The sequence below is a fragment of the Polistes canadensis genome, unplaced genomic scaffold (genome assembly GCF_001313835.1).
Source record: "Polistes canadensis isolate GaletaPanama2010 unplaced genomic scaffold, ASM131383v1 scaffold_128, whole genome shotgun sequence".
NCBI lineage: Eukaryota > Metazoa > Arthropoda > Insecta > Hymenoptera > Vespidae > Polistes > Polistes canadensis.
In genome coordinates, this window is record NW_014569675.1 from 240,757 (window position 1) to 252,052 (window position 11,296).

The window sequence follows — 11,296 nt, forward strand, 5'->3', positions numbered from 1 at the left end:
CGTTCTGTGTTAGAAAGGGAAGGACAGAAAAAGATAAATAAATTGTAGCAGTAGTATCAGTATTAGTATTAGTAGTAGAGTAGTAATATTATAGTGTGACAGTAATCGTCGTCGTTGTTGTCGTCGTCGTCGGCGTAGTAGTAGTAGTGTAGTAGTAGTAGATAGTAGTAGAGTAGAGGTGTAATATAGTGTAGTAGGTAGTAGTAGTAGTAGTAGTAGTAGAGTAAGAGAATTAGATTGGGTGGGGGTGGTGGAGGAAAAGGAATAAAAAGAGAAGGAGGTGTGGTAGTGTAGTGGTGGAGGTGGTGTGGTGGTGGTGGTGGTGGTAGTGGTGGTGGAGGTGGCGGTGGTGGTGGTTGTGCCGGTACTAGTGGTGGTGGTGGACCGCGGTTCGATAACCGACGAATCGCATCATTGCAAACCGGCCTGGACCGCATCGTCGGATACGCGTGCTCTCTCTCCTATCCTTCAAAACACCGAAGGAGGAAAAGAAAGACATCCTGGTAGTTCTTTACTCGTGGTCAAGGCGACACCTAAAGAAAGGATCACTCGGACGACGAGAGTTCTGCCGGTTTAATCGGCTCTCTACAAGCGCACATCCTACGTGCAAATACGAAGTAAGAGAAAGATAGAGAGAGGTGCGCGCTTGCTCACTCTCGTTGGCGGCGCCGGCAGCCATTGCCTTTTCTTCTTCATTGTTTGTCTCTCTCTCTCCTCTCGCACTTACGATCGCGCGCTCCTCTCTGCGTCGATACATTGCGTTATACCGGGTGTACCCGTACGGTACTTCCCCTACCCTTTTTTATTTTCACCTTTCTTCCACTCTTTCTCTTTTATTTCGTTCTCTCTCTTTATTTTTTATTTCTTTCTTTCTATCTTTTTCTATCTCTATCTCTTTTTTCTTTCTATCATCTATCGTTTCATAATTTTCTTTCCGTCGTTTTGACGACTCCGTGTGTCCTTTCGTGTTACACCACGCGAGTTTTAAACGTCGCGACAAGTTTTTAACATCTCTCGTGACGACTCGTGCTCGTTACATACGACTAGCTCAGTCGATAAAACAGACACCCTCTCTCTTTTTCTTTCTTTTTATTTCTCTCTCTCTCTCTCTCTCTCTTCTTAACCACACTCTCCCACATATCTCTCGCAACCATCTCTTTCTCTTCCCCGTATATAAACGCTATGCACGTGCATTCAATACATGTGCGTGACATGCACGTCGGAGCCGGGTTTCTCTCTTTCTCGCTCTCTCTCTTTCTCTCTCACTGTTCGAGTGACGTTAACCTCATCCTAATCTACTCGCGTCCTCTTGAAATCTCGAACGAGAGCTTATATCCGGCGATTTTCTCACGTTAGTTGAATATCCTTCCTAAATCGATGGTTTTCTTCCTTTTCTTTTATCATTAATTTTATTTAAAATAAATTGCAAATTTATTCTCTATCGTATTTCTTTTTAATCTTTTCTCTTGCAGTAACAAATCAATGGGAAAAATACAAACGAATGGGAAAAATACAAATCTGTACTTTTTTTTGTATATATATAAAAACTTTTAAAAAAGATAATTATCATGATCTTTTTTTCGATTTTGATTGTTTCAAGTATTATATTTGAAACATACGAGATAGTAATTTATACGAATAAAAAAAGATCGATCATTTAAGGGTCAATCGTTGATACCCATCAATAGCCTAATTTCGATGGAGTGAGACTAAACTAGCTTGATCGTAAATTTTTCAAAGGTAACAAGAAAAAAGAAATAAGATGGGGTGGATATGGGGAAATATAGATGGTAGGAAGGAGGGATCGGTACGGTCGATTCTTGTCAAACATGGGGATAATGGTTAGGAGAAAATTTATGCGACATCGATATTCGATGAGGAACAATATTCACGAACGAAAATCGATTTTAAATCTTTATTTTCTTTTCTCATATCATTTAAATTTTATTGGATTCCTTTTATGCGTATATCTTATTCACCTATTTATCTCATTCCATTTCTATTTATCTGTATCGTCTAGACGGGAATGATAGAAATCTTTTATATTTTATTGAAAGAAAGAAATAAATTAAGAAAGAGACAGATAAATATAATTAATATTGAAACTATAAAACGTGACTCTAATAAAAATAAATCTTTTAATTAAAATGGAAAATATATTAATATATATAGAAAAAAAGAAATTAATATAAAAATTATCTTAGAATTTATCTAATATTTATCTATATATAAATTTATTTCTATGTAAAAATCTCTAATACAAACGGGAAAAAAGATAAAAAGATATATGTACAATGTGAATCTCAGGACTACTCGTACTATTACCACTGTCTTTTTTAACGTATAAAAAAAAAAAAAGAAAACAAGAAAATTATCATCAACCCACGCTTTCAGCTTTTCGAGAAATGTTAGAAAAAACGAATTTATAATGATAAGATTAAGGTATCCCTTCTCGTGAATAAATATTGCATCTCTTATCTAATCTAATGTTAGTTTGTAATAAAGACTTGTAACAATTATCATTTTCCAAAATGCTTAAAATTAGAGTACTCGTTCAGTTGTAAATTTGTAGTCGGGAACGAGACATCTAATAGTGTCAAAGATTTTTTAATTTATTATTCGTTTTTTAAAAAAGATAAAAAAACAAGATTATGTACTAACGAGTGATATATATATATATATGATAAAATTTCTGTCTTAATTTTTTGCAATGTCGAAAAGAAAAGTCGAAGCATCATTTTTTAATGAGTCATGTAGCAGTAAAAAAGAAACCTGTTACGAGGTTTACAAAAATTTGGATAACAGTGATGAGGAAGAATTGAGATTTTTAAGAAAGAAAAATAAAGATAGGATAGTATCATCAGATTTTCGTTCGAATATTGATAAATGCAATGCCAGTGATAATGAATTTAACGTAGACGTTTTTTTTTTATAACATTTTACAAGAATTTTCCATCGAGGAAGAAAGTGAAATTGATGATGACCGAAGATTCAGTTTAGCGAATGAAATAATCTTTAGTGGTCGATAGAAATCATTTTTTTTTACTGAAACAGTCAATCGAATTAAATAATTATGTAAAAATTATTAGCAATTATTTAGGAACGAAATGAAATGATAACGAAAACTTGTCATTCAACTTTTCCTTAAAAAATTTCAATTGTAAACGTTTTCGTTTTTTCAAGATTGTCACGAAAGAAAAAGCAGGTAAATATAAGAAAAAATATTTAGAATTATTAATTATAAAATTATATTAAAAAGTTATTTGTGAAGATACAAGAAAAGAAAAACCTTGTACTCAACGTAGTCAGCATAATACTGCCGTTCGAAAAAAAAATGCTTCTTAAATAATAACAATTAAAAGCGAATGAAAATAATTTTACTCGAATAATGAACGTCATTCGGACAAATCAAAGGCAAGAAGTAAAAAAATGTAATTTAATGTGATAAGGATTTAAGGAAAAATTCCATTAATTCGCTCGTATACGATATTAATTAAGTAAAGGAAAAAAAATGTAATAACAGATCGTGGATTAATTAAAAACACGGTTTATATATGGAAGAAGGATTGAAATATTCAAGAAATTTCAAATCAAGAGATTAAAAACAATTCTTAGGAAAAATTCCATTAAAATAATTCCGTGCAACGTTTATTTCTTAATTAAACGAAAAAAGAAAACAAATAAAAAAAAAAAACAAAAAAAAAGAAAGAAAAATACCGAAATCAAAGAAACATTTAAAATTCTACAAATCACGTGATTCTAATTGTAAGAAGGAAAAGTTTCGTTAATATTCCGTTCCAGTTGTACAAACAAAAAAAAAGGGACACTACGTATATTGTTTATCGAGTAGGCTTTTCGTAATCCGAAAGAGAAACGTCAGTCCCTAATTTGGAAGTTATGTTGCTTTCATTAGTCCCGTTTTAAATAAGATTCGTACGTTCCTTTAGGGAGAATCCAATTATTACTTATTATCCTTAATCCTCGTTATTATACAATTCCCATTGTAACGAAACTTTTCTCTTAATTAATTAATAAAATATCCTTTATAATTTTTCATTCAACTCTTTTTCCACATCTTTCCCTTTCCTTTCCCCCTCCCCCCATTACTTTCTTATTTGTTATTTTTCTTCTTTTATTCTATCCCTTTTCTCTTTTTGTTCTCATCTTCATCTTCTGCTATTTTTCTTTCAAATTTTTATTCGAAAATTTCGAATCAACTTGGAAAATGATCGTCGCTTCGATAACAACATTCGTACATTATTAAACGACGTAGAATTATGATCGTTCTGACGTAGGAACGATCGTTGTTCGTCGTAGTTCGTCATCGTCTGGTCGGAAGTTATTCGAGATAATTTTCACGTGGGCTTCCGACCTCGTAGACATTTCATTCTCTCTCTCTCTCTCTCTATTTCTCTCTCTCTCTCTTTTTCTAGATAATATACGTACATGCGTGCATACACTAACGTTCCAAAGCTTGGAATTACTACGTAAATCGATGTGGAAGTATTATATTATATTTGTTAGAAAACATGAATTCATGGTTTTTTTTTTTAATTAGCCGAGTGATCATTTGAAATTTTTTTCGATTCGCGGAACTTTCATGAATGTAAAAAGAAAATTCCCATTTTTCTTCTTTTTTTAAACACGACAAATGATATTAATACAATGTAATATATTCAAATAACAATTCGTGAAATTCTTCGGGAAGGTTACGCGTTGTATACAATTTGAAGATCACTGTTTTAAAATATTTATTTGAAAAGTATTTTTTGGCCTTAGGTGATATTAGTAAATGTGAATTTAATATTTAAATAAATTTATAATAATATCTATACGCGCGCGCGAACGATGTTTAACGTATACAACTTTGTATCAGTATAGCAATTAAATGATACGACAATAATAAAAATCGTATATTTTTTTATACGTTAAAATTAATATCATATACTTGTATTGATATATTAATTGACTATTTGACGTATGAAATTTTGTATTAATATCCCATTTATAATGATTTAAAATTATCATCTATTTATATATACCAATATATATATATATACGTGCTTGACGTATAACAACATTCTTTTTTACTACTATTTAATAATACTAAATTATCCAATCACGTGTTTAATTCCCATTACATAAAGCAATAAGCTTTTAAATGATAACTCTATATGTCATGAATTATCTCTTCTATTCATTGATATTGTAATACTGTTTATATACAGTGACATGTGTAATTATTGAAAGAACATTGAAATAAAGAAAATAGAGAAAAAATATAGAAGAAAGATGTTAATATGAATAATTTAGTTATATGGTAATTCGATTTAAAGGAACAATATGAAAATTAATTTGTTAATTTTCGAAAAAGTGTGCAAGCATAATGATAGGGATCATAGGAGTGAAGTTAAGGTCGTGTAAGAGGGTTGATTAAAGAATGACGAGGGGGTTAAGGGGAAAGACGAACGAGGGTGAGTATTTCATCGACTATGGTATATTGAGAGACACGGTGAAAAAGGTTATTGGATTACTTCTGGATATCAGGTGTATCACCCGGGATAGACGCATCGTTATCTTTATCCGCTCGGTACACCTGCTTCGCATATCATATATTTTTATATATATATGTATATATATATATATATACATATATATATACGTTCACTTCTACGTAACGTGTCGCGGGATTCGCTTGCAAAATGCAAATGCGAAAAATAATAATAAATGCGTGCCTTCTCGTAGAATGTATGTGTTATTAGTGTATAAGCGTGTGTGCATTCGTGTAGATAGTTAGATATATGTATATATATATGAGTATATGAAAACGTGACTACGAGGATGCATTTATAATACTTTCACGAAATACGATCCGTTTGTTTTTCCAATATGTTTCTTCTTTTTTTATTTTATTTTATTTTTCTTTTCTTGTCTTTATTTAATTACACGTGTATGAACAAAAATTCTAACGCGTTTTTCCTTTTTATTTATTTTTAATTATTAATTATTTATACGACGAATTTTTTTTTCCTGTTTATTTTTTCTTTTCTTTTTTTCCTCCTTCAATTTATCATAAGATTATTAATCCAACGTGATTTTTCATAGAACGTATTTGTACAAATAGAGATGTATGCGTTTGTATGTATTTTTACTAACGTGATTAATTGTAAGACACGTGTTTACATTTTAATAATATTTTCACGAATTATTAATTGCAATACAATATATATGTTTTTTTTTCATTCTTTTATTATTATTTCTTTCCTCGAACGATCATTAAGGATACGTTTTTTTTTTTTTTCAATGTATATAACATTTAATTTAATTCTAAACGAGGAATTTCTATGTTAATGAACGGTAACGTAGATTTTGACGTCAATCGAATGTTTATTACTTCATGAAATTGAAAAACACGTTCCTACGACTTGTGTAATAATAAGAAAGAAAGAAAGAGAGAGAGAGAGAGAGAGAGAGAGAGAGAGAGAGAGAGAAAACTTACATCATATATGATACTGACAATCGATGAAACAATCACGAATAATCTTATTTTTCTCAGGTAATAAGAAACTTTATCAAGAAATTTCTTCATCCGTCGTTCCTTTTGACGAATCATAAAGGAGAAAAAGAAAAAGAAAAAGAAAAAAAGATCAAGAAATTTCGTCGATGGAATACGTCACACGCTGGTTCATCGTAGAACAAGCAAAGAAACGAGGAAGGTTCTTCGTTATTAGTGATTCTTAGTATCCACCCAAAGGTATATTATCCAGGATATCAAGGAAAAAAAAAAAAGATAAAGTAAAGTATTGAAGAAGAAAAAGAAGAATAATAATAATAGTAATAATAAGGATAAAAATAAAAATAATAATAATAATTCGAAGAAAAATAAAAGGAAGAAGAAAAAGAAGAGGAGGAAGAAAAAGAAAAAGAAAAAAATAATAATAATAATACAAATTAGTTCGTTTTTAATTAATATTAATAATAATAATAATAATAATAATAATAATAATAATTAAAATAGTAATATGTCTGTCTGTCTGTATATGTGTGTGTATGCGTACGTGTGATAAATTATCACAAAATTTGTCTTAAGATTTTAATCAGAGAATAATAACGAGAACGTAAAGTAAAAAAAGGAAATAAAACGAAAACAAAAATTCAATTTGGAAAGAAAAAAAAGAGAGAGAAAGAGAGAGAGAGAGAGAGGGGGTAAAATCTCAAATCGAAATAAAATCAAATCATTTTTAATAAATTTCTAATCGTAAAATAACGAACGAATGAACGAACGAACGAGGGTTTGAGTTTAACGATGCACACACTGATAGTTGTGTTGCAAAAGGTGCATTTAAAAAGGATCATCGTTTGTCGTTGGTGAACGTGAGATGAAATCTAACAAGGGAAAGTGAGAAAGAGAAAGAAAATAAAGAGAAATAAAGAAAGAAAGAGAGAACTTCGAGGAAAAGAAGAAATCTTACACGATATCTAGCCAATAAGAATTCCCAAGCTTTTGCGTGGGCATCATCAAAGGATCTTTCTCAAACGTCACGAAAAAGAGAGAAAGAAAGAGATATAGATAGATAGATAGATAGATAGATAGATAAATAGATAAATAGATAGAAAGAGAAAGATAAGGACGATGAAATATTGTCGGTGAATTTGTTTTTTATTTATTCGCTATATTTTTGTTTACCCTCTTCCTTTTTCCTACTTTTTCTTCTTCTTCTTCTTCCTTTTATTTTTCTTTTTCTTCATCGTCACCACATCATCAGCTATTAAAAATTTATTTCTATATTATTTCGAATCGATCATTGATCACTATTGATCCATGAGGCGAACGAGAAAGTACGATGACCCATCGAGCAAAATAAAAATACACAATTATTCAGAATTAACGAGTAATTTAAATCTAAATCTTTTATCATTGATCCTTTATATCAAGATAAAACCCGAAGTGAAAGTTGGAGATTTGGAAGATTTGATATTAGTGATAATAAGAGATAATATGTGTTATGAGTGGATAATCCATCTTGGATATAGATCGGCCTTGAAAATCACAGGTTGACGAACTTACTTTTCTTTATTTCTTTCTTTCCTTCTTTCTCTTCATCTTTCTCTATTTCTCTCTTTCTCTCTTTTTCTTTCTCATTTTGTCCTTCCTTTCACTCTTCTTCTTCTTCTTCTTCTTCTTCTTATTCTTATTCTTCTTCATCATCTTATTCTTTGTCTATCTCCTTTTATTGAAAGAAAAAAAAAAAAAACGAAAATAAATCCAATAACAAATCTTTTGGCGAATAAAAAAAGAAGATAAAAGGAAAAGAAGAAGAAGAAGAAGAAGAAGAAAAAGGTGGTGGTGTCCTAAGTCAAGGTCATTGATTCCTGTTCGAATATATTTCATCGTTGGAGCTCCGCAGATGGGAATTAGGTTGGCTGGACCCGACGGGGTGGTGAAAATCTTCACGAGAAGAATTAGACACGAGGAAGAAGGATCTAAGAAAGGATACGTTGTTCGAGTATCAATAACGCTTATAGTAGTACCTCTGGTACTACTTTTAGTGTTTCTCGATCCTCGTTATCGTCCACCCTCTCAATCCTCATACCACCGAGCTTATTCTAGCTCACCTTTCTCGCTCCTGATTCGGTCGCGAAAACTCGATCAAGCTGGAATTGATGGAGTTGGAGAACATCGTGGCCAACACTGTTTACCTCAAAGCGAGAGAAGGTAAGAATATTTGCTTTGTTTTTTATTTCTTTTTTTTTTTTTTAATGTATACGTAGCTTCATTTCTCTTTTTTTTAATCCTATCACCATAATTTGGTTTGAATGTATATCTATATATATATATTTTTATTCTTTTCTTTTTATCGAAAAAATGAATAATTTTTAATATATTATTTTTAGATTTCAATTTTGAGATCAATTTTTTATTTTGAAATGTTTTTTTGTTTTTTTTTTCAACAATTTACGTATTTTCTTTTCGTATACATTTATTTTATTGTACAGTCAAATGATTTTCTTTGTGTGTGTGTATATATATAATTTTTCGTTAAAACAAAGTTATGTTTACTTAATTGTTATTCAAACTTCATTTCATTTCGCGAAAAAAATATAAATGAAATATTTTTAATAAAGCCCCTCTTTATATACAAATTTAAATATAAAAAAAACAAAAACTAATAAACGCGCCCCCCCTTTAACAATTATATTTCGAACACTTAAAATCAACGCGATTTCATTTTATATATCATTCTTTTCGTTCGCACCAATTTTGATTGGTCCAATTAATATAATGATTATCTTTTACTTTTTGAAATGCATTCGTAAATGCACGTAAAATTGTTCGTTTAAAATCTAATTTCGTTGACAAATGAATTTATTCGTTATAAAAAATATCGTACGAATAACGAATGACGTTTGTACGATTTGTCTTTTTTTTCTTTTTTTCTACAAAGTAATCGATAATTCAAAATAATATTACTGATAATTCACGAACGAGGAAGTAAACGCATGAAACGTTTTCGTATTCATAATATGATGGACGTTAACGATTTAACGAAATTTGCACGACAAGTTTATTAACGGCAGAAACGATGAATCGATCGATTCGTTGCATTTATTGTCACGCAAATGCAATCTCTTCGTTTTTTAAATTTTTCGATATGAGTTATCTGACATTCGAATAAATCATTTGAAATATCGTTAAAATATATATATATTTTTTTTTGTTTTCGATCGCGATTTGATTGAAAATTATTTCACAATTTGCAAAACGGTTTGAACAATATCAAAAAAAACGTGTTTTTTAATAATTTTTAAAGAGAGAGAAATGATATCAAAATGTTTGATAAAGAAAAATTTTCTTAGAATTTCTTTGGATCGTGTTAAATCAAAATCATGTAAAAATAGAATTCAGGTGAATATTATTTATACTGTTATCATTATTATCGTATATTATTCGTAGACTTAACACATCGATTTAGGAAATAGTCCAAACTAATCAGATTTGCGTATTATTGGCTAGCGAGAAATCGATAATTTGCGATTTAACGTTCGTCGAGATTTACGATGGATTTTCATACGTTTCTCTCTCTCTCTCTCACACACACACACACACTCTCTCTCTTGCTTCTACATTTACATATCCATCTTCGTTCTCGTGGCGTGTCCATTTATCCGTGGAATTTCATTCGAAAGGACTACGAGTTCGAGTTTTCGATGCATTGTGAACACACCACAAACTCGATCTTTCATAAATCGATACAATCCTTTACGTTTTCTTTTTCACCCATGAAATTTATTTAAAAAAGAAAAGAAATATTTCCATCTTGAAATGCGAGATTCTTTTTTTGTCGTATTAACAAAGAAATTCATTTTTATTACAATAAATGTGGAATGATCATATATTTGGTATAATATAATTTACGGGTATATTTTAATATAATTTATTATTATAATATAAGTATAACTTTAATAAATATTATACTTGTATTTAGAAAATATTATAATATCTCTTACTATATAAATAATGAATATTTAAATAATTTATTTTCTATGATAAAAGTATAAAATATGTTTTTTTAAGTTTTATATAAAGTATTAAACAAATTAATTAAAAATATATAATATTTAAATGACAATATTATTAATTAGATGATAGAAAAAAGTTCCCGAGTATACGTTAATTAAAACAATACTTATTCTATCCTTCTTTTTTGTCTCTCTACTAAATCTGACACTGAGTAATAGAAAAAGTTTAATAATTGTTTCACGTGTTGCTTCATTTTATTTTACTTATTCATAGTTAAAATACGTAAAGTGCAGGAAAACTTTGGCCCATGGTCCGTTGTCAAGAAAATTCGAGTACATTCGAGTAATAGATAATAGCATACCAGAAGAGAATGTCCTTTGGGAATAACTTCAACTTGGAAACTTAACCTTTCCAAGAATAAAAGAGGCAAGGTTGGATGGTAAGGGTAAAGAAAGTTGAAACTATTTTATAAGTAGGAAATGGGAAAGTAGTAAAGAAGTAAGAAATAAACGAATTCAAAGTAAAAAGATGCCGTTTTATATTACAAAAAAAAAAAAGGGGGAACAATTTTGTATCTTTTACATCTTTTAAAAATCTATCTCTTGAATAGGATATTATATAACGAATTAATTCTACATTTTTTTTTCTTTTTATTAATTAATAAATATTTTCTTCGCGCGGAACATTATTGTCATTTAATAAAACAAAAAAAATTCGATATATTAATATTAATTATTTATTATTAACACACGGTAATAATAAATATATAATATA

General features: G+C 29.7%; 1 protein-coding gene across 3 annotated transcripts in view; it reads left to right on the top strand.

Annotated features, from left to right (window-relative positions):
- LOC106788165 (G protein-coupled receptor kinase 2) overlaps window positions 1-11,296 on the top strand; it is a 28,845-nt gene that overhangs the window by 330 nt on the left and 17,219 nt on the right. The window contains exons 1-3 of one of the 3 annotated variants that reach the window (XM_014751182.1): window positions 325-617; window positions 6,557-6,754; window positions 8,299-8,716. In XM_014751182.1, the coding sequence (XP_014606668.1) occupies window positions 8,665-8,716 (52 nt within the window). In that variant the 5' untranslated portion in view covers window positions 325-617; window positions 6,557-6,754; window positions 8,299-8,664. Of the gene's footprint in view, window positions 1-324; window positions 618-6,556; window positions 6,755-8,298; window positions 8,717-11,296 lie in introns of those variants that run through there. The other 2 variants (XM_014751184.1, XM_014751183.1) reach the window with 2 other exon arrangements.